Source organism: Miscanthus floridulus, chromosome 4 (assembly GCF_019320115.1).
Source record: "Miscanthus floridulus cultivar M001 chromosome 4, ASM1932011v1, whole genome shotgun sequence".
In the NCBI taxonomy this organism is placed as follows: Eukaryota; Viridiplantae; Streptophyta; class Magnoliopsida; order Poales; family Poaceae; genus Miscanthus; species Miscanthus floridulus.
Window position 1 is genome coordinate 102,138,836 of NC_089583.1, and position 22,913 is coordinate 102,161,748.

At 44.7% G+C, this 22,913-nt stretch overlaps 3 protein-coding genes across 3 annotated transcripts; 1 reads left to right on the top strand and 2 right to left on the bottom strand.

Moving 5' to 3' along the window:
• Window positions 1-5: 5 nt before the first annotated feature.
• LOC136550172 (nucleobase-ascorbate transporter 11-like) lies at window positions 6-5,519 on the bottom strand. Its single transcript, XM_066541659.1, has 10 exons — window positions 4,570-5,519; window positions 3,492-3,589; window positions 3,238-3,408; window positions 2,272-2,372; window positions 2,045-2,180; window positions 1,825-1,875; window positions 1,455-1,742; window positions 1,105-1,339; window positions 736-1,016; window positions 6-651 (listed from the first exon to the last, which is right to left on the bottom strand). The coding sequence occupies exons 1-10, from the start codon at window positions 5,363-5,365 to the stop codon at window positions 430-432; spliced, it is 2,379 nt and encodes a 792-aa protein (XP_066397756.1). The 5' UTR covers window positions 5,366-5,519; the 3' UTR covers window positions 6-429.
• A 7,364-nt stretch (window positions 5,520-12,883) lies between these two features.
• LOC136550173 (peptidyl-prolyl cis-trans isomerase FKBP20-2, chloroplastic-like) lies at window positions 12,884-17,824 on the bottom strand. Its single transcript, XM_066541660.1, has 7 exons — window positions 17,362-17,824; window positions 17,160-17,229; window positions 16,634-16,857; window positions 15,690-15,799; window positions 15,171-15,280; window positions 14,910-14,985; window positions 12,884-13,417 (listed from the first exon to the last, which is right to left on the bottom strand). Exons 1-7 carry the CDS (start codon window positions 17,822-17,824, stop codon window positions 13,298-13,300), a joined length of 1,173 nt encoding a protein of 390 aa, XP_066397757.1. The 3' UTR covers window positions 12,884-13,297.
• LOC136550174 (uncharacterized) lies at window positions 17,793-22,676 on the top strand. The gene is made up of 7 exons (XM_066541661.1): window positions 17,793-18,026; window positions 19,055-19,268; window positions 19,872-20,038; window positions 20,918-21,042; window positions 21,810-21,870; window positions 21,970-22,018; window positions 22,112-22,676. The coding sequence occupies exons 1-7, from the start codon at window positions 17,793-17,795 to the stop codon at window positions 22,198-22,200; spliced, it is 939 nt and encodes a 312-aa protein (XP_066397758.1). The 3' UTR covers window positions 22,201-22,676.
• Window positions 22,677-22,913: the final 237 nt, after the last annotated feature.

A 22,913-nucleotide genomic window follows, 5' to 3' on the forward strand; every position in this document is an offset into this window, starting at 1 on the left:
TGAGCTTACGTGCTCTAAAGTTTTTAGAGCTCTAAAGTTTAAAAGATGGGATCCAAACAGGCCCATATACATGTCCTTCAATCATGCAAGGTGTTCTCAAACTCGAGCGTCAAGACAGACGTGTAGCAGTTACAGACTGGTAGAATTCGTCTCATCTGAAATTCGTAAATGGTCATTTGAACGTAGCATTTCTACAAACTTACATAACATTAGCTCGCAGAACGTGTCCCCTCTAACATGACCATAACTTTACATGGGCTTTTCCTAACCTAATAACCACGAAAACAGGGCCTCGAAGCTAACAGCAGCAAGAGAGGCCCCTAACTATGTAGCATCTGTATGTATATATATTCTTATATAGTAGGCGTAAATCCTACAATAGCAGGTACCAATGGAATAAATAGAATCTCCAATGCCACTCCTGAGCCTTTAGATGCCGACACACTTTGCCCACCGGAACCAGCACGAAATCTTTTCTGGCAATCGGTAGGGTTCCAATGTCGCAGGATCCACCTCGAGGGATTTGGGATCTGTCCAAATGTACACACCACGCTCCTGTCTGCTGCCTGGCACTGTGTTGTCAAGGATCAACGCGACAAGGAGAGCCACCACAACGTTGATGGATAGGAGTGCATTCACTGCATAATTCAGCTGCAGGACATTTTAGACCGTTAGTAATTTGGTTGATGGAAAGATATTCTAGCTGCACGGGTGATGAAGGGAGAGAGAGCTCACCCCACTGCTGGCTGTGCGAACTGGTCCACTTGACGCTGCGGCATATGGAAGAAGATAGCTTGGCAAGATAAGGTTGGAGCTGGGTTCATACTGTTGAAAGTATGCAGGGATTGACAGGGAAATGAATAGTGTAAATCCAACTATTATCATGTTCCTGGAGCTTGCTGCTTGGGTGTATCGCAATGTGGACAAGCCGAGTGCAATAATTAGCGCCCAGGTGAAGCACAGAACAGAGGCGGCCAAGGCAAGAGGTATAGAGGCTAGGAGAGCTCCGATTTTACCTACAGCCAAGGAACTCAGCTTTAGGAAGTCCGCACTTCATAAATAAATAATGAGATATAATTGCAATACAGAAGTGTCACATCGTACCAAAGAAGGAGAAGATGACTAACACGGCTGCCCCAAGCTGCAAAGCCCTCCTGCTGCCCATTTTGGTTGTTTCAAGGGTGTGTATGTTCTCTGTTAATGTTGTCGATCCTGTACCTGTACCCCACACTCCAGCAATAAAAGTTGAAATCCCTTCAAGCCCAATTCCTCTGCTGACAACTCCCCGTGTTGGTGGGCTTAAATTTACCAGCAGCGATGCAGCATGGTACGATGAAAGCTGCATATGCACCAACATGTCAATGCATGCTAGCCATCAAGCATCCAAACTTCCAAAGTATTTTTTTTTTTACAGTTGCTGATGAGTGTCTGTTCTGCTGATAGAAACTACTCACCGAATCAACTGAAGCAACCAGTGAAACTATTATCATGATGATACCCGTCTTAAAATGAAATGTTGGAGGGCCCCATTGGAATGGATAGGGAACCCTCACCCAGGCAGCAGTTTTCCATGCAGTAGAAACATCAGTACGACAGCGTCTCATGGTTTCTAAATGCCTTCTGCATGAATCCAATAATATGTTTGAACTGGGTATATTTGAGCTGCAGCCTTTGAAGTTATATGCTCCACCAGCAGTTAGGAAGAATGCATATGCCCATACAATTGCAACACTGAGGGGCACCTGCCAATACATCCCACCAGTGCAGTCAGCCCACAACCAACTACCGCACAAAGGGTGTAAAGGGAGAGGATTAGAAAAGTACCGCATAGACAAGGAAGATATGGTTGCCAAACAGGGATATTTTTCTCATATACTGAAACGAATAAGTACATTAATCAGTAAGATATGGAGCAATACAAGTCAAAGGGGAAAAAACATGCCCAGTGACCATGATTAAAATACAAACAGGTATTAAGAAAGAGCAGGCAAGGAAACAAAATGGTAAGATTTTTGTTCATCAAAAGAAAGCTGCAAGGATATACCAGAGTGCACAGAAGAACCAACAGAATGAGGGGCAAGCTGATTTCTACACAGCTGCCAGCCTGAGGGAAACCATAACTAAAAAATGCCAAACCCACTGCAGCAATAGTTGGTGCCACCACTACCGGATTTATTAACCTGTAAAGCCATAGTTAGGCATTAAACATATTCCATTTCTGTGAGGTGTATTCTAGATTGTAGAGTTAAGCATGTGTGTTTCTTGACATACCTCAGAAACAGTGACATAAGACCAGTGTATCCTAATATTATCTGGAATACTGAACCAACAAGTATAGCCCCCTGTAGCTCCCTCATTATGTGCTTGAATTTCTGCATATCATATAAAACACATTTAAATTATCTGAGGCCCTTTTTTTTTAAAAAAAAAGTGAAAAGCTTTCCCACAACCTACAAAGCTAAATCCTGATGATAGGTTTGACCTAGTGATGAATGTGCATAGTTCAGTGCAAGCACAGGCCATTCCACAGCATAACCTCTTATATACTACGAAGGAAATATCAACGGGAATTGGATTGACATCGACACATTATTACATGAAGATATTGGCTGCTCTGTAGGTCAGTAGGGAGTAAAGATGGAAAAGGTGCAGGAAGCATGAACACTAAACTGCTGCCCTACTGTGAGAGACAATGGTTCATGGGTATTTGGTGGTCTGGATACACATGAGGTGAGTGTCACCTTGACAATAGATAAGTACAGGCAAATTTAGCCGCCAATTGACTCAGTTCACTGGTACAAAAAAGCTTGGAACAAGTGTCAAAATTTACTATTTTAGCTCACAGCACATATACTTTGTGAAAGAGCTCTTTTGTCTACTTACTTCGGAGATATCATGTCAATTTGCATAGTTCATAAGCAAAATTACTATCAACTTCTAAGGCCAGACACCAAAGCATCTTAAGTTCCATTGTCTGCACTCTGCACCATTATCTGAACACCTGGTACACGAAAAGAAGAGATTCCCCAGGAATCCTCCTCGCGATTTAGCTAGGATGGACCTCCCCTTTCCAAATAGCCCCCAATTTGGATCCTAAATGCACTGGCTTTATATCCAACAGTTAGTTGAGCTTGACACACTACATGACGTCACCCCATTTGAATCTCTCAGAAATCCCAGATGATGCAGGACATAAAGTGCAGGTAAAGTAAATGGGGCTCTAGGATTGAATCATACATTATCACTAAGATTTCTGAACTCCTCAGAGTTCGCAATTACCAACGCCGGAGCCAAATATACAAAGGAGCTTCCTTGAATCAATGGAAGCCGAGAACCCAAAAAAGTATGTAGTATTGTAGTAAGACCAGAGACTAATAACATGGTGGAGATGACTGTTGCAGTATCCTCCTGCCACATTAAAGGAATTTATTATTTGAAGGTGGTTTTCAACGTAAATAAGTGCAATCAAGAAAGGAAGGAAAGCTTCATACATCAGAACCACCCATTGTAGGTACCAGTATCAAAGGAACAAAGACAAGTGAACCAGCTATTGACAGGTAATGTTGTATGCCATAAAATATGAGGGGCGCTGCAATTGGAAAAAAGAAATCATGTCAATAGTTATCATAGCAGTTATAATTGAATTGACATAAAAATTTATCACAGTGAAAGAATCACAATTATGTATAGCTATTTTCCTTTAGTTGGTAAATTATGGAAGCCTTTCTACCAATATTTTCCCTCATAAAAGGGATCCTTACAACATGGAATGGATTCTCTCAACCACTACATTAACAAATGATCTAACACATGCTGCTCCTACAAAAGTGTGATTGTCTATTTCATCCTTTGTCAAATAAAGTGATGCAAAGTTATCAGCAAACCTAAGATGTGTTTTTAAATCCTAGACCCTAATTATTTCACTTAAATCAGGAAGGGATGGGATGACAGCTAAAAGGACTCCACACCTCCAGCTTTAGTTCTTTTATTTCCTACTAGTAGGACTCAAAAGATGGCAGATTATGCTATGGGAATGAGATATAAATCCTGTTAATATCTCTATGATAACACCAAGATGGGAGATTGTTTACTAGACTTTTGATATGTGCCAATGCATCCATGATGCAATCTAAAAGATAAAGAATGGATACGTTATGCATAGCCAAACAGCAGAATGCACATCTAAAATTATTGATTTTCCAAGTTTCTTATACTCAGAAATGCTTGTCAACTATTATTGCTTTCAGAAATGACCGGTTTAGTCAATTCACACTACAGATCTCGTTCCATTTTCAGCCCTTTTTCATTACTCACCAGTGGAAACCAGCGACATTGACAATTATTCGACCAAAACTGACTTCGACAAGAAGCAAATAATTGGACACGAACTGAAGTATGACGACTATCACTATCTGGGGAACTATTAATTACTCCTAGAACATCACTATCATCAAGGCTCGACCAACAAAAAATCGTCTGCACAAAATGCAGGTTGCAATTCGCCATTATGTTAGTACATCTGAGTGGAATACGTATGAAGCAATACAAGCTTGATAGTAGCGAACTCACCCCACCCGGGGTTCTCGGTTACACCGCACCGGAGTCCTCCCGACGCCTCATACAGCGGGGCCGTCTCGGCCGCGGCAGCGTCGGCAGCTCCCTCATCCTCGTTCGCCCACTGTTCCTGGTAGTACGCAGCCAGCTCGGCGTCCCTCTCCTCCTCCTCCTTCTTCCTCCTCGCCTCGGCCTCCTCCGCCTCCTCGACCTTCTTCCTCGCCTCCACGTCCGCGACCGCAACCGCTGCGTTCCCGTTCCGGCCCGCATTGGCCGGCGCCTGGTCCCTCTCGACGCCGCCGTTCCTCCTCCTGGCGTCCCCGCGCGCGCCTCCCCTCCCCGCGTCCCCCGGCGCCGCCTCCTCGCGGCCGAAGCCCGGCGGGATCTCGAGCTCGCCGCGGAGGTCGATGCGTCGGCGCGGGCGTCGGCCGCGGCCCGGCGCGGGCCCGCCGCGCTCCAGGTCCAGCGGCGGCTCGGGATCGAGGTCGTCCTTCGTGTCCGGGTCGGGGTCTCGCTCCGGCGGCGGGCGCGGCGGGCGGCGCGAGGCGGCCGGGGGAGGCGGCGGCGGCGGGGGCTGCGGCGCGGCGGAGGAGGCGAAGGAGGAGTTGGACTCCCCCGAGAAGAAGGCCGAGGGGTGGAACCCCGTGCGGCGCGCCCAGGAGCGCAGCTCCCGCGGGTTGTGGTCGCGGTTGTTGCCCATGAACGGCGGCACCCGGTCGCCGTCGCCGCCTCCTCCTGCATCACCGGCCCCCGCGCCGCCTCCGCCTGCGCCTGCGCCGCCGCGCCCCGTGGTCCGCCGCGAGCTCGGCATCGCCGCTGCGCTGACTCCGCCGCGCTGCGCGCTCGAGGAGAGGGGGCTGAACGAGCAGAGCAGCGGAGTGGAGTGGTGTGGAAGCGAAGCGAAGGCAGCTACAGCTACCCGTACAACGAGTGAGTGAGAGGAGAGAGAATGAGAGGTACCACGTCGCTTTTACAAAGCGGCAGCAGCCGTTGGGGGCCGAATGGTAAAGGCGAACGTTGAACCTGTCACGGACGTGTGGGCCCTATCGGTACGGCATACCCTGGGCCCAGCGGCAGGGAGTGGTGGCAGTTGGTGCGGCGCGTGCTGGTTTATTCCGGGGTGGGTGCGGGGCGTGGGGTGTCGCGTCGCGTCGTGGCAATTGTGGGCTCAGCCGACTGAAGCTATACCTGATAAGCCGTCTGATAGCTTTGACGGCGGTAAGGGCGTGTTTGGGAGTCTCGCTTTTATCGGATAAGTTACGATCTGAAAAATCTGCGGTCTGAATAAATAGAATGTTTGGCTTTTCTGATTATTTCTGGGTGATTATTTGTCCTGGATGTAAATTGACCTATCTACCCCTGGGCGGAGTCAGAGACCTCGTCCTCATCGTCCGGATGGGCCTCCAACTCAGTGCCCCCCCCCCACAGAGACCTTGCTAGCTCCCTCATCCTCTTCCTCCTCCTCCTCCTTCTGCTCCTCGCCTTCCAGCACGGCGTGGGCAGGCGGCACCCCTCCGGGCTCCACCATCATCTTCCCCCCGGCACGGAACCGGCGGTGCTTCAAGGGGTGGTGCCGGCCGAGGGGGAGGAGAGGGCCGCCGGCGCCCTTCCTTCAGATCCGGTGGAGGGGAGGGGAGGCGAGGCGAGCCAGAGAAGAGGAGGTGAGGACCGTCGCCGGAGTCAAATCCGCCGCTCCCGTGCCGAATCTGCCGCGCCGGAGTCGGATCTGTCGCTCCCGTGCTGGATCCGCTGCACCGGAGCCGGATCTGCCAGAGGAGGGAGACGGGCCCCACGCGCCACTGCCGGAGGAGGGGGACGGGCCCCGTGCGCTGCCGGAGGAGGGGGACGGGCCCCGCGCGCCCGCCAGGAGACCCACCTCGGTCGCGGTCGCCGGGGTGCCGCGTGCCCGCCTCGGTCCCGCCGGGGGGCGCGTGCTGGGGAGAGGAGGGAGGGCCTCGGGTATGAGGGGCAGGGAGAGGAAAATCCTGCGCGATTTGGAAAAGCGGGGTCGAGCTCGCGATTTGGGAAACGTTGCGGGCGACGGTCAGTCGCGGAAGCGCGTTCGCTGGCAGGCTCGTAACGCAAGGCATTTGTGCGGGCTTTTTGACTTATCTTGCTCAGAAGCTGAGCAAACGCTCTCCCAAACACGCCCTAAACGGAAAGCAGAGACACGTTGCGTTTGCGGAGATTTTCAAGCAGCATAGATAAGGGGGTGGTTTTTCCTTCTCCTCCACTGTAGTTACGGTTTCATTGGATGTATGACCCATTATAAGTATTAAATATAGACTAATTATAAAATTAATTGTACAGTTTGCGATTAATTTGCGAGACGAATCTTTTAAACCTAATTAGCCTATGATTTGACAATGTGATGCTACAGTAAGATGTGCTAATGACGGATTAATTAGGCTTAATAAATTCGTCTTGTAGAGTACTGATGGATTCTGTAATTTGTCTTTTTATTAGTATCCGAACACTGCATGCAACACCCTCATGTGATACCTCCTAAATTTTAATCACCGGATCCCAACACCCCCTAACCGGAGCTGTGAAAAGAAAAAGAATAGCGAGGTTCTAATCAGCACTAATCACTGGGACGAGATTAATTAATAGAGTTAGGTTCACTAATCACTCTCCTAGGGCTGGTTAATCAAGTTTATCGGAGGACAAAGACAAAGGGCCCAACCAAGAACCAACCCCTGCTGCTAACCAGCTGTCTCTGCGGGCAGGTGAAGTTTTTCTTTCCGATGAAGCGTCACCAGTCAGTGACGGCTGTCATCAGCCACCTATCAGCGTGGATGCGGATGTGGCGGCGGCCATGTGGTTGCTGTCTGCACGTACGCGGAGCTGCGTCACCAGCCTGTCGGTTGGGTTGGGCGACGTACGCGTATACGAATCTGCTAAAAAATTTTTGCGTATACGGTTGGCGGGTGTGTGTATATTGAGATATACGTAACCGTTGGTGAGATAGGTTGTTAAGCGTGATGCTTACTGTTTTAGCAAGTCAGGCCCGTGAGAATGAGGCTTAGCATCAACCAAACACTACTATTTGTGATTTCCATACACCAAGCATACATATAGAAATATATTTGTGCAAGTCAAACTATAGAATTTGTGCCACCATAGCTAATGCTCTCCCCGTCCACAAATGATATAACTATAGAATTTGTGCAAGTCAAACTAGCTTAATTGTGACCAAATTTATTCTGAATATTATTAACAATTATATCTTCAACTAGGTTTACTACGTAAATATACTTTATAATGAATTTAATGAAATATCTTATATTATAAATGTTAGTAGTTTTATGTAAATAACTCTGGTTAAACTTTAAATCACTTGACATCTCAAAAAGTGATAGTTGTACCCTTCGGTAGATGTAACAAATAAACAAATTAGTAGTTAGATTAATAGATGCACTTCCAAGCCCCTACTCGTTCGTCTAAGCATGCATGTACCTTTTTTAATGTTATTTGCATCGATGGAGGAGGGGAATGTGGAATGTTGTGGAAGAATTGTTTGATATATGGTTCAATGGAACATATCCGGAGACTAGTGCTCCATTGCATCTATCCTTTTCTTCTCCTTTTCCGAGTGTCCATGCATCAATGACTTGTGCATGACGACTCTCTTTACACGCAATTTACATTGACGTTCTTGATCGCGTGATGAGTCAATTCAGAGCAGAGCTCGCTATATCCTTCACACGCGACTTTTCAAAAATATAAAAAGGCAGAAGTCACAAAACGACCTCACATGCCACTTTGGCTTTAAGTTTTCACACATGTTTTGCCAAGGCCCACACTCAAGTTTTGTTACACACAAACAAAAAAAAAAAACCTGGCTCCAACAATACGTTTGCCGATGTGGAGCCAAAGATGTAGCAAAAGTAGAAACCCGATATTTTCTAGAGGTCCAACAAAGAATCGTCAATAAAAGTTTAAGCATGGCTGCATCAATTCTTTATTTCTTCAAAACAGCTTGACAAAGAAGTATAATCTAAACACCATATATATATCGGAGCTCCTAGCGTCCGGACGCACCTCATGCCCCGTCCGAGTGCGCCCCCCCCCCCCATGAAAAGAAACCACGCCCGCCGCCCCACGGAACAGTAGACTCGTTTCGATCCTGGCGGCCCGTCCCACACTCGCGCGCGGCCCGACCTCCCGCCGCACCGCCCGTTCCCCCGCCATCCCGTCGCGCCCACGCTAGGTGTGTCGCATCCACACCACGCTCCCATCAGAAGTATTACTTGTTTGCAACATCAAACAAAGCGCAATGCGAGATGCAACATCAGAACAAGTCTACTGCAACATCAGAACAAAACGACTGCAACAACATAACAAAGCTACTGCAATACGAGATGCAAGATCATAAAAAAGAAACTAATGCAACAAAGAAATATTACTTATTGCAACACCATAACAAGGCTACTGCAACAAAAACAGAACAAAAAGCAAATGCGAGAAAGCAACATTAGAAAAAAAGACTAATGCAACAAAGAAAAATTACTTGTTGCAACAACAAACAAAGCTACTGCAACAACAAGAAACAAAGTGCAATGCGAGAAAGCAACATCAGAAAAAAAACTAATGCAACAAAGAAAAATTACTTATTGTAACAGCACAACAAAGCTACTGCAACAACAAGAAACAAAGCGCAAATACGAGATGCAACATCAGGAAAAAAAGACTAATGCCCCAAAGAAAAATTGCTTCTTGCAACAGCAAAACAATGCTACTGCAACAAAAAGAAACAAAGCGCAATGCGAGATGTAACATCAGAAAAAAGAGACTAATGCAACAAAGAAATATTACTTGTTGCAACACCAAAACAAGGCTACTGCAACAGAGTTCGTGGGAACCCTAGCCACCGTCACGACCCTCAGATCTAGATCCGGAGGAAGAGGAGGAGGAGCTCAGATCCAGAGGAGGAGGTGGTGGTGGAGGGCTCAGATCCAGAGAAGGACCCACCTACCTCGCCGGAAGCCGTCGCCGTCGCCCTCCTCTCCGGTGGCATGGAGGTCATGGAGGGAGGGAGAGAGGGGCGGCTCGCCGGAAGCCGCGGTCGTCGCCCTTCTCTCCGGTGGCATGGAGGTCGCGGAGGGAGGGATGGCTCGCCGGAAGCCGCGGTCGTCGTCCTCCTCTCCGGTGGCATGAAGGTCATGGAGGGAGGGAGGGAGGGGCGGCTCACTAGAAGCCGCGGTCGTCGCCCTCCTCTCCGGTTGCATGGAGGTCACGGAGGGAGGGAGAGGCGACGACACGCGAGCACTGCGGGCCGCAAAAATGGCGCGCGACGCAGCAACGAGAGAGTGGGTGCGAAGGAGCCGGGAGGAGGAGCGGGCGAGCAAAGCGAGAGACTGAGTGTGGCGGGTCACGAGACAAGATGGGAGGGAGTCGAGCGGATAAGGGGCACCGCGCGGTCGAGTTGTTCCTGTGCGATCCGTCCGGACGTGACGGACGCCCGCATAGTAGCGTTATTGTATATAGCTATACTATGTGTGTATGGAATATGGAACGTGTTTGCTTGCCGCCCTAGCCTGAGAGCCGCGTCAAGGCGGCTCGATTCAGGCCTGGGCGTCTGAAATTGTTAGAGGCAAACAGTTGTGACGAATGGCTTTATTAATAGATGGAATCTCAAAATCCAAATGGCTTATGGGATGGGCTTTATTATTTGATGGAATCTCAAAATCCAAATGGGTTATGGGATGATATTTAAAATTTCCCGGAGGTGAGTTCCTGCACGTATTTTATACTAACATAATAAAAATTAGTTATTCCCCTGTCTCAAAATAAACAGACTTCTAGAGTTTAGGTGAAGAGATCAAGATTAGTGAGAAATTACATATTTGCCGATATAAAGATGTAATCATTGCATCTCGAGAAAAGAGAAAGTAGAAAAAGACAAGTGAAGTTAGTTTATCTTATAATAATTGTTGCACCTCGGGAAAAGAGAAAGTAGAAAAAGACAAGTGAAGTTAGTTTGTCTCATAATTTTGAGATCTAGAAGTGCACTTATTATAGGATGGAGGGAGTAGTCCATAACATGTACTTAAACCCTACGTCTATGAGCACAAAAGCGCTGTTAAATCTTAGAATAAATAAATCAAGAAAATACGAGCATCCATGCTGAGCCTAGGACTTGAATTTGGGTGGACAGGTTCCACCATAAAAACTCAATCGGCTCATCTATGATCAGTTCGTAAATGCATATGAACTATTAATACCTATTAGCAACTTCAAACCCGCTAGTGAAACTAATAATTAGTAGCTCTTTAACTAATAATTAGCAGGTCAATTTAGATTCACTAGTACTCATTTTAGCTACTCAATTTTAGTGTTAAGAGCAACTCCAAGAGATGGGCTATTTGTACTGTCTAATCTAAATTTAGATATTTTGGTAGGATATAGAGGTCCAACAGTCGTTCTATCCAGCGATCTAAAATAGCAAGCACTCTATCCCGTGCTCCTCGCTAGCTAGAAATAGCACACCGCAGCGGCTTGCCATCCGCATCCCCGGACCTATTCCCGCGCGGCACCCGTGTCCTCCCACGTGCGTGGATCATTTTTCTCGCGAGTTCCTGCCATGCACCCGCGCTCCAATAGCTCGCCACCATGCTGCTGGGAAACAAGATGATCTCACTCTGCATTTGATTTCGTGGAATCCGATCTCGCACCCCCGTCGCGGCACTTGTGCTGCTGGAACAAGCTGCTGCTGCCGCCCCCGCCGCGCTTGATCTCGCCGGCCCCATCTCGACACTTTGTGCCGCTGCTGCCGCTGCCGCTATTATGGCAAAATTAATGGAGCTCGGTGGGGAAATGACGAGAAGCGAGGAGTAGAGATGGCAGCCGCTGGTAACTGAAAGGATAATGAGCGATCTAATCCGATGACGTGTAGTAGTTTTAAAAATAGAGAACCGAAAATTTAGATAGGCTGTTGGGTTACTCTAGTTTTTTGATGGGTATTTTATTTTAGACAATGGCTAAATTATGGATTTTAGCATCTAATTTTACATGATCTCTTGGAGTTGCTCTAATGGTTCCTTAAAACCCTATTAGTACTTGCGGATGCGACGCTTCTGTCCCTCTTTCTGGCACGTGGGCCAGGACCTCGGACCCGGACAGCCGCGTCGTGTGCTGGGCGCCTCGGCCGACGGCAGTCGGCAGGTCGCTACGAGACAAGGGCCTTCTTGTTCGCTTTCACGCCCGCCCATGGACCATGGTCCATCTCCATCCCTTCGGTTCGGAAAGCGGCTCGTGCTGACTTGCGTGCCGCCTTTTGTAAAGAGCTGCGCTTGATCTGATGCCTACCTATCTATACTATAGTAACTATAGTATAAAGAGCGTGCAATTTCAGATCTCCGATCTCCCTCACAAACCACTGTTACCGGCACAGTCAACTATCGGGCGAACAGTAACGGGTTTTTACAAACAGTACCGGGTTCGAAGATACACAGTAACGTTTTTTTAAATAAACAGTAACAGGGTACTATGAACAGTTTTAACCCATTAAGGAACAGTAGCACCCTGTTTTTTTTTACGCCTCAATACAAATCTTTTTCCTCCACTATTGCCCGCGCAAAGCGCGGGGTTCCCTGCTAGTTACTATTATCTCAGTGATAATAGTGAGCACAGGAGCTCTCGTCCCTAGAGGCCTGGAGTACGCCGTCCAGTGTCCAGTGAAATTGGATCCTGGAACTTGCATAGGAATGTTCAAGTAATTGTCCCGTTTGCTAGTCTGAAACTTGACTGAAAACACTGTTCCGGCTAAATTGTTGTGAGAGAAAAACACTGTTCTGGCTGGAAAAAGAAGTCGAACAAGCCGAATATGGGGTAAGCCGAATAGAGGTCGTATGCCAAAGGCCAGACACTCAAAAACTATTCGGAAATTTGCGGTATATTTTCCTCCATAATCCAAACAACCCAATTCAACAAATTTTTATACCATCCATGGACGAAGCCAGCGGTGGGGCTTCAGCCCCCCCTACCCATCCTGAGCACGTGGAATTCCCCTAAGTTTTCTCTTAAAATTTTATGCATACATGTATTAGGTAGGAGGGACTAAGGTTAAGAGAAGATAAAAAAGCCTGTTCAACCCCTCTTAAAATTTTTTCTGGCTTCGTCACTGTTACCATCACTAGGTAATTTCAAGACACGTTTACAAAAGCCGCCAGCAAACTCGCTAGAATCAGTACTGAATAAGAAGCAGAGATGGTGTGGACCTTGGTAGAGGTAGGAGTAACCTCAGCATCAAGGTACACATGCCAACTTCTAAAAAGACACACCAAATGCGCATATCCCACCATCAGGAGATTCAAGACAACAAATGAAGAACTGATAATACACTACCATTGCCAATCATCAGTAACCTTTACTGTCGCAGTAACAACAGCCGGCTATATATACAATACAATTGCACGGCAACTCAGACCAGCAGCAAAGCTCTGTCAGCAGCCAAAAGTGCAGGATACTGCTACAATATGCTGTAGGCGGAGACTACAGCGTGTTTGGTTTGCCGGTTTAGTTCATGCAGCATCAGCTCAAGGCGAATGGGTCGGTCCATCATATTCTGTGGAATGAACTGACTCCGCAGAATCTACATGCAGGAGCACTACATGGTAACGGACGAAGCGAACTGCTGATGCAAACCAAACAGATTAATGAGGTTCGGTTTCTGGAGCAGACAATTCCGGATGGACTCATTCCGGAAACCAAACAGGCTGATGTGTAGATGACCCCAAGCTCAGCTGCACACAACATCGGAATAAAAGGCTATCGTCCTCCGCTGGCAGTCCTGCACCGCCAGTAGCTCCACATCAAACACTTCGAACTGCTTCGCACTGAAGAACGTCGAAGGCCCAACCTTGAGTAGATGCAATGGAGATGTCAGAAACAGTGTGCCATGATGATTGATGATAGGCTGATAGTTAATAATGGCTAAGCTAGCACTATTTGTACTTCTGGAGATAATATTTACCACGCAGTAGGTCTCAAAAACATATAATCTCAGAGAAACTTTTATTAAAAAAATTCTGAGAGAAACTTTAATAGGAGGTACACCCGCACATTTTCAAATAGTTTTAGGTGGGGACAATATTCTTGTTTTAATGTCTACAATCTCCTCTTGTTTGTTGAGGCTCACATGCCACACTGGTCTGGGTATTTTTTACATTATTTGATGTTTCTACTTTTCCTTTTTCTTTTGCGGTAGAAACCTTTTAACAAGTGTCATTTTTCTTACCATTTCAGTAAGGTTCTTTCCATAATGTTTCCAAATGAAAAAAAAACAGTAAGACTACAAAAATGCCAAAACGATCCATACATGCAGGAAACTCATGTATTTATTGATGAACAAAATCCCTTTTGTTTCTGGTCTCTACACAAGAAATTAAGGCCTCAGATCTTATCACACATGATTTTTTATGTGATATATTGTTAAATGGATATTTATGTCAGGAAAAGGATAGAGACTATTATTGCAAGAGCAAAATACACAAACACTTCATTAATTTGTTCTGTGGTGTCATCTAGGTCCCCCAACTTGTTAAGTGTGCCACTTGAGATCCAAATCAGTCTAATCAGCAAAAGCTTAGTCGCACACAAACACAACACTTAGTATGCACTATACATGATAGCAGTGATGGTCATGAGCATGTAGTAGAGCACGGGACATCTTGTACTCCATGCAATAGTGCCACATACATAGTTAATTGTTAATTAGGGTGATATGGACCTCATGTGATATACTTAGTTTATGGACCTAGATGTGCATTTTAATAGTTCAGAGACCTAGATGACACCACTTGACAAGTTTAAGGACTGCTGGTGCATCTTACTTTTATCGCAATATAAAGTACATGGAGTAACGGAAAAAGTAACTACACTTGTACAAAGGAAGTACTACCTCTGATCCCATAAAGAAGTACTACCTCTGATCCCATAAATATAAGTCAATTTAGCTTTGTCCTAAGTCAAACCTACTTAGCCTTGACCATCAATTACTAAAACAACAACAACAACACAACAATAACATAGCCTTTCAGTCCCAAGCAAGTTGGGGTAGGCTAGAGTTGAAACCCACCAAGAGCCCCAAGTCACGGTTCTTGGTAGGTTTCAACTCATCAATTACTAAAAGATCATATAAATTGACAACATGGTGTCGAAGTAACTAGATGCATCATGAAGCACGCTTTCATGATACTTACCTCTTTTTATTTGAAACAATATATTTTTGGAGATATTGTTAGTCAAAGTGTGATATTGGAGACCGCGTTGATGTCTTAACGGACTTATATTTGGGATCAGAAGGAGTACATAAGTTCAAGCCTACTACGCAAAAGAAGACAGTAACTTACAGGAGGACCAAGCTCTGGAGGTATTATAATTCTTCTCTTACCACCTGGTTTCATGTCCCGTACGCCTTCTTCAAAACCTGAAGTATCAATGTCTAAAATGAGATGTGATCTATTACAACTTCACAACCCACCAAATTCATCAGAGGAACATTTCAATTTTCAAGTTGGATTTACAAAACAGCTCCAGCAAGCACTAAGAATACTGGTAGTTGCATCAGGGGCCCAGGTAAAAAAAAAAACTATTGAGACAGTGGATACTTTCCTGGAACTAGAGTTCCATTCCCTAACCGAATTTTTGCAGGGGAACCCTGAATATAGGTGCTATCTATTCTTCGTCCTGCTTCATTGTAGCCCACATAATGGAATATAATCTGTAGATGAATTGAAGAAAGTCAGTATCATGCAAAAAGTAAGCATGCTACAAACAAACGGAAAAAACTAAAACATATCAGAAACATATTTTGCAGCAATGTAGACTGATTTCTTAGTTCTAAATTTCTAATAGTTATAGCAAACACCAAACAGGAAACTTAGACAATCCTTAAGCAACACACTAGATAAATAACCAATTAGGCCAAACATAACAATTAGTAACTAATGAAAGTGAAAGTGGACCAAATCGATCTTTTTGACAGACATTTTCAAACAAACCATATTAGACAATAGACAAATAAATGATTTTATTCATATCCATGACCACCAAGATTGTACTGATCAGGCACACATGAATAAATAGTAAATGAGCAGAAGAAAATAAAACCGTTGCTTTGGAGGAAGAACCTGCTGACCATCCTTTGGAGAATCACCTGTACCAACTTTAATGTCCTCATACATTAGCCCAGAGTCCCGTGTAATGTAGTTGTCTGTTGTCACTATTTTGACCTGGAAACCTGAAATGCATTAAATGTCGTATGGTTACAGTTCTATTCAGTTCGAAGGTAGAAGGAAATGTTCTCAGGAGAGTTCGTTGATGAAGGTTATTCTCACACAAATAAATGTATCAACGAAGGTCACTGAAGGCATTGTATTGCACTACCATTCCTACAAGCAAACATTATGTGGTACTTAAGAGAGAAAATAATACACTCATAAAGTTTTCCAGAATCAAATGTCCTGTGCTGCAGAAAATTTGATCTGTACTTACAATTCTTTAATTTTTTTCAAAGAACGATGCACTTGCTAACAAAAACTATGTTGCAGTGTTGCCCTCGACAAAAATAGTTGTATTTGTATTTTTTTCTTTGAATATTCAGACAGCAAGATAGCACTCTTGTCAATTTACAGTGGTACAGACACTATATCCGTGTCATTTTTCACATTGTTCATAAACTGAAAGATAAAACTAGGGAATATCAAAGGTGACACCGTAAATTACAAAACCATATAATCTTGGGCAATGTGGTATTCCCAAATTCTCTTGTGACTCATAAATTCATATAAGCAACATCCAAGATGTCACATGTTTGAGAAATAACTTCTACACTACATGATTGCAAACTTTGTTTTGGTGGTAGACAATATGATGCTTATTTGCTTGCATACTTTTAGTTTCCCCTAGAATTACACCCAATCTATCTAGAAACTATATAATCACATTCAATCAAGAAAAGTGAGTTGTAAATGGCATCTGATAGAAACTGCGATAGTAACAACAGATTATGAAGAATATGACATATTCTATGGCCCATAACTTGTAAGACAAGATCAGTAATACGATAATTCACCTTCTCTGATGAAGTTTGGGAAATCGTCAGGGGCACGGTTGGCTTCCTGAATCTTCTTATTCTGCTGAAGCAGCCGCCTTTCATCGTAAGGGTTCATGGTTTTACTCTTCCCATAGGCCGAGAACGCCACTGACAGGGCCGGTGAAGCCAGCAGCAAAGAAAAGGCAGCTCGCCTCCGGATCCTCCTCTGTACCACGTCTTTCTCCCCGCTGCCGCTCAAGATACTGGAGTTTTTGCACAGCAGGACTCTCTATTAAGGATACCATTGTACGCACTAATAGCACTGTAATTATTGATATAAAAAAAGACGGAGTGTGCAGTGCAAGTCTCTGAAAATGTAAAAAATGAACACTCTGCCCGTTTCAAAAAAAGAAAAGAAAAGAAAAGAACACTCTACGATGGCGTGTGCCAAGAACAACACTTCACTTCACCAAACAAGAAGGCTATCAAGTATCAACGAAATAACTGCGCAACAGGGACACAAATGGCGTCAGCAATCATTTCCAATGGCTGAACAAGGGCTTACCATACTACTCCCTTCTCCTTCCTCCTTGCACCAGCGGATGCCGTCATGCGCGGAACTCGAGCGGCCAGCCCTGCAATAGTCGCAAGGCACAGGCAGGACTCCACAATCAAAATTGGGGCGGTGCGACAAAACTGAGGAACAAACACGACCGTGCGCGTCTAGGCAAGCAATCTCGCCAGCAAGGAGGAGGAGGAGGCCTCACAGTTGCAGGAGGAGAGCACGGAGCGGGAGGAGGGCGTCATCTCCATTTCCTCTCCTCCCCCAAATGGCGCGCCTCGCCTCTGTGTCTCCTCTCTCCTGTGCTCGCAGTTCCTGCGAAGGGATAAGCTGATCGGCGGGTCTGGATTTTGGGTTTTGGGTTTTGGCCTTTTGGGTCCGCTCCCAGCGAACTGGCATCCAGTCCGTTCCGGCTGCGGGCGCTCGGCGCACGGGCCGAGGTGGACCGCGCGCAGCCGCAGGCGGACGAGATGCCGGGAGGGCCTACGCGTCAGTGAGCCAAGCGCGCCGCGTCGCATCTGCTGGTGGACCCCGCGCCTCGTGATCACGCTCTCCAGGTCCAGGGCGGGGAGCCATAGCCATCTCCTCCGTTCCTCCCGCAGCCGCCGAGACACGAAGCGCGAGCGGGAGGAGACCATGTCACGGTGGCGCGCCGCCGCGTCCAGCATCTCCGCCGCCGCCGCCGTTGCCTCCCGCAACTCTGCGGCGGAAGCCCGCGTCCTCTCCAGGGCTTTGGCGAAGGCTCCCTCGCCGCTTCCGCTTCCTCTCCAAACCCTCTCGAGAACCTTCGCCAAGTCCGCTGCCGCCGCCGCCACGGCCACGTCTCCCGGCACTGGCGCCTCCTCCCCGCCCGCCGGGCCGAGGCCCGAGGTACCGCCGCTCTCCCATCTCGCGCACGCCACTGGGGTTGTCTATTTGCACGATCTCGATGGTTATTTAGGGCGAGCTGGTTGAGTGGTTGTTCTGAGTAGCTACTGGGATTTGGGGATGGAAGTCATTTGAGATCGCGCATTTTAGGCCGCAGTTGTTGCGTATCCACGTTAGTAGCAACACCTGTTTCTGTAGGGCTGCTCATGTGGGAAAAAGGTTGGGTTTTGCATGCATGTACGAGTAGTCTGCTCTTTGTCAGATTGTGCAAATTCCTCCGGTGGTGATATTCGACTTGTGTTTTGTTACTGTGGAACTTGGTTAGTAGCACAAATGAGTGGTTATCTGTTTATCCAGAGGACTGTGTACCATTCAAATTTTACATCCTTCAGACCTCCTTGTTGGTGCTTGTGATCTGTTTACCGAATCTAATTAGTATAATTACACAAAATGGTTAATACTGTGGTTCTGCATTGTCGTGGCTCTGGTTGTTTATATGTTTTTGCGACTGTAACATTTCCATCTTGTTACCATTAGATTATTGTATGACATAATGAAATAGGTGTAGACAGGTGACACATTTTTTAAGCTTATGGCCTACAAGATGTGTATTTGCTGGGAGATGCAATAAGAGGATATGGAGTCAAACAAGTTATTGCTCCTTTGTACATCATTGCATTTGTCATTTGTCAATGCTGCTTAATGCTCCACTTTCTGTGGATCTGAGTATCTCACATTTTGACAAGGATCTGATGCTTTGATTACGATTTAGCCGTGATTTTTTTTTTTTTTTGCCTCTTATCTAAGTACAACTGTAGTATCTGTTCGGATACAGACACACACCACCACACACACACACACGGTATACAAACAGACCTACAGCTATACTAGATAACGAACGCAGCTGAGAGATACTCGAAGATCAGCTGACTCCGAGCGTGGCGGGCACGTCACTTGACCATTATGATTTAGCCGTGATTTATTTTAACTCCTATACTTGCAGCTTAACGGATTGCTTTTCTATTTCACAGATCAGACTGAATTCTATGTTCTTATCCAAGCCCTGTTCATTAGCGTTGCCACCTGACTCCCCTCATAGAGCAGTGGATCCACAATATGAAGGCATCAAGCGATTCCTGCTCACACTGTTGTTGTTCTACAGTAAGCAAAGCAAGTCCATCAGAGGGGCAAATGTTGTTTATGATCGAATCACTTCTCAAGTTGATGCACCTGCTATTTATGATGGTAAACTTCCTGGTTATTACAGGATCTGCTTGATTTTTTTTCATTTGATGTTTGTTTCTCAGTCTTCCATTTTGCTCTGTTCTAATGCTAAAATATGCAGTCATTTTTTTTAAGTTGCATAGTTGATTAACAGTTTGTTAAGAAGAATATGTTGGTGGTGACCATCAATATCTAAATAATTGATATACATTAGTTTTAGAAACAAGAGTTTGATGATAAATTCCTGATATGCTGATGCATATTGATCATTCTGGGCTGGTACGGCATAAATTTACTGGCTGTTCCCCTGAAAACTAGTAGCTTCAGTGGAGGCCACCTGCCAAAGATATGCAGTTGCTACTGGTACACGTTTTATTTTCTCATATGGAATGTTTATCCCTACTGCGCTGTATGTGCTACAAGTTGCTGTTAGGTGTAGTGAATAATTAATTCGTAGCTTGTTGTGCAAAACCAAAGGATTGAGTTTGATTTTATTTTTTTTTTCAGGCAGAAATCAGTATCATGGTAGGATGATTGAGTTTTTGTTAACTGATTTATTTGAACTTTTATCTTTTTATGATCATGATATATTGAGACAGAAATATCGTACATGTACCTTTGCAGTTTTTCAGTTGGAGAAAACATTTAAGACAACATTTTCATTGCTTGTTCTCCATATGTGGCTTGTTCTGCGCCGCTTGAAGGAAGAAGGGAAGGATGGTGTTAAGTTTGGACAGTACATCTATGAAATGTACAACCACGATGTAGAGCTCAGAGTTTCAAAAGCTGGGGTAAGCTGTTTGGCTGTTTTATATAAATTTGTATATGGTTACTATATGCATTGCTATCATCTTGATTCGTGATCTGATGGATGTAATCCTCATTATTTGCCTTTAAGAACTATCTGTTGATTGGTAATATGGGCAGCCTGTTCGTTTCGGCTGGATTGGCTTATAAGCCATGGCTGAAAGTACCGCTGGCTGGTTTGGTGTGAGAGAAAAATACTGTTCAAGCCATGGATTATAAGCCAGATACGAGCAATCCAGCCGAAACGAACAGGCTGATGCTTTACCATCCTACACCTCTGACATAACTTGTTATTACAATTTAGAAGCTTCCTGTTAGGTGTTTGATACTTTCTTGAATATCGGTTTGTGTCAGGAGGGGGGGGGGGGGGGGGGGGGGAGTATCAATAGTGTTCATACAGTTGAACACCAAATTTTGAATGTTGTACTGTGGAAGTAGCCCTTCAGTTCTTTTTTGTTTCTGATTTCAATGTATGCTGCCCTCGATTTTGCCTTGGGATACTATCACATTGGGAGACCGGGACAGTAATCACCTACAGGTTACGCTCATTCCTCAAATGAGCAACTTGTTAACATTAGTCCTGCATCATGTAAATGATTTTCATGTACAAAACCAAGAGCAGAAGTGCAGAACTTCTCATATATTTTAGCGCTGCCTGCTCCCTTCTGATCAAGGGTGATATGACATTTAGAACGAGCAAATTAGTTCAAAAATTAATAATCCTAAACATCGTATAGTTAAAAATGGAGGGAGTGGTATTCAATCATATCTTCAGTTCCTCTTGAATGATCAGAGGATTCTTGCTTTTTATGCATTCTACCTCTAGCGAAAACTGATTTATATAACATGCTAATGCATTCTAGGTTAACTTGCTCTTGATAAAATGGATGAAGGAGCTAGAGAAAATATTCTATGGAAACATTGTGAAGTATGATGCTGCGATAAGCCCAGAGGCTCGTCAAGATGATCTCGTAAATGTCATCTGGAGGTAACTATGCCAAGCTTCTACCTAACAACCCAAGTAAAAATTTACTTCAAGGGCTAGGTTCAATACAGAAGGAATGTTTTGCCTGGACATACCTTACAATTTGAGCTGATTTCCTTCAGTTTTGTTCCGCACATGCATATATCATTGACTCTGTTGGTGACACTGATGCTGTAAGTATCAGGCTGTGTGGACAAGTACTTCCAAACTTCCCTGCTTCATGGAGTTCACCATATATTGTCCCTAAGTGAATGAAATAGCAAACTGTTTTGGTGCTTCTGTCGATCATTCCAGCAGTTCTACAGATTCTATGCTCAGCAACTTATACAAGGAGACTAGTCAAATGTTAAATTTCTTTGCTTTGCATTCTTAAGGAATTTGATTGAATTTGTGAATGTAGTAACTTTCTTTTAAAAGTAGAAAAACAATTTCTTTGCTGTAATGCTGTTAGACCCACCATGGTAGTTATCACTCCTTCCAAATTATAGTTCATTTAGCATTGTCCTATGTGTCAAACTTCTCTAACTTTGACCAAGTTTTGAGAACAATATATTAACATCTACAAGTTCAAATCAATGCACTATCATGACAAATTTTACGGAGAATTTAACGAAACTTATCTGAATGTACACTATAATTTGACTTGGGACAAAGCTACAGTGCACTATAATTTGAAACGGATGGAGAACGTGATAGATGTGTTGCTGTCTTTCTTTCACAATAGAAGTCTTCTGGCATTATGTGTGATGGGTACATGTATTGAATGCTAGAAATATTTATGCTGAGGAAGGTTCAGAGGCTATGGATGCGGCTGCTGCCCCTGCTGTCCAGGTAAACTCCTTTTCATGATGGAGACAACTACCCTATCAAAACATGGAGTCATCTTTCAGCTTTCACAACCTAAAAGCTACTTGTTCTGTTAATTTTCAGGCATTGTCAAGATACACACGAAGGGAGGCAACTTGTCTATCATTGACTGGTTAGATTTCTGCAACTCTTAAAACATTTACCATTTTCTTCTTGAATAAGTTGAACTCACTAGATACTTGTCTGGTATATATTCTAACTACAGACAAAGATTCTATGTTCTCTGGAAACTTCAAATTCACAACCTTGCTGCCGGCAACTCCCAGTCCCAGCCCAAAGAAGCCTGCGCGATGAACTGCCGTGGTACATCCACATTTCATATGATGATTTGAAAACAGCAGGATCAGTGGATATCTGTCATTCTCTCAGCAATACAAATAACAGGCTTCTTCCAGCAGTTGTTTATTCTGGGGTCCTCACGATTCAAACCCTTTTGATGGATATACTTCGTTCTAGATAGGAAGTTTATTTTGTTAATCTTAGGAGTATTTGCTCTAGTATGCCACCCTTTGCTCTAGTAGGCCACCCACTTGAATGGAGCCTTTTTTTTTTCTCTTTTTTTATGGTAATCTTTTTCCTTTGGCTGATTTGGACTCTGGTCATCGTGCCAATTGGAGGTGATAGAGAAGTAACCATACAAATGCATTGTCTAAAATATGTACTATTGCTTGGAAGTCATAGCTGGATGGTTTGGGGAAGAATGCAGATGCAGTCACCTTTATTTGAAAGTGACACCTGATTTTTTTCCCGGAGTACCATCTATTACGAGTCATATACTATACCTATATAACAGGTTCTAGTACTTACGATGCTGGCATGAATGGCGACAACCGCATGATGTGAACCGTACGCAAGATCGTTGTCATCTGCCTCCTCGTCTTAAAATAAGTGTTGTTCAAATACTTTTAACTTTGTCTAAATATGTACAAAGAAAATATTAATATTTATAGCATATAATTATTATCATTAGATAGATCGTTAAAAATATTTTTATAATAAATGAAGAT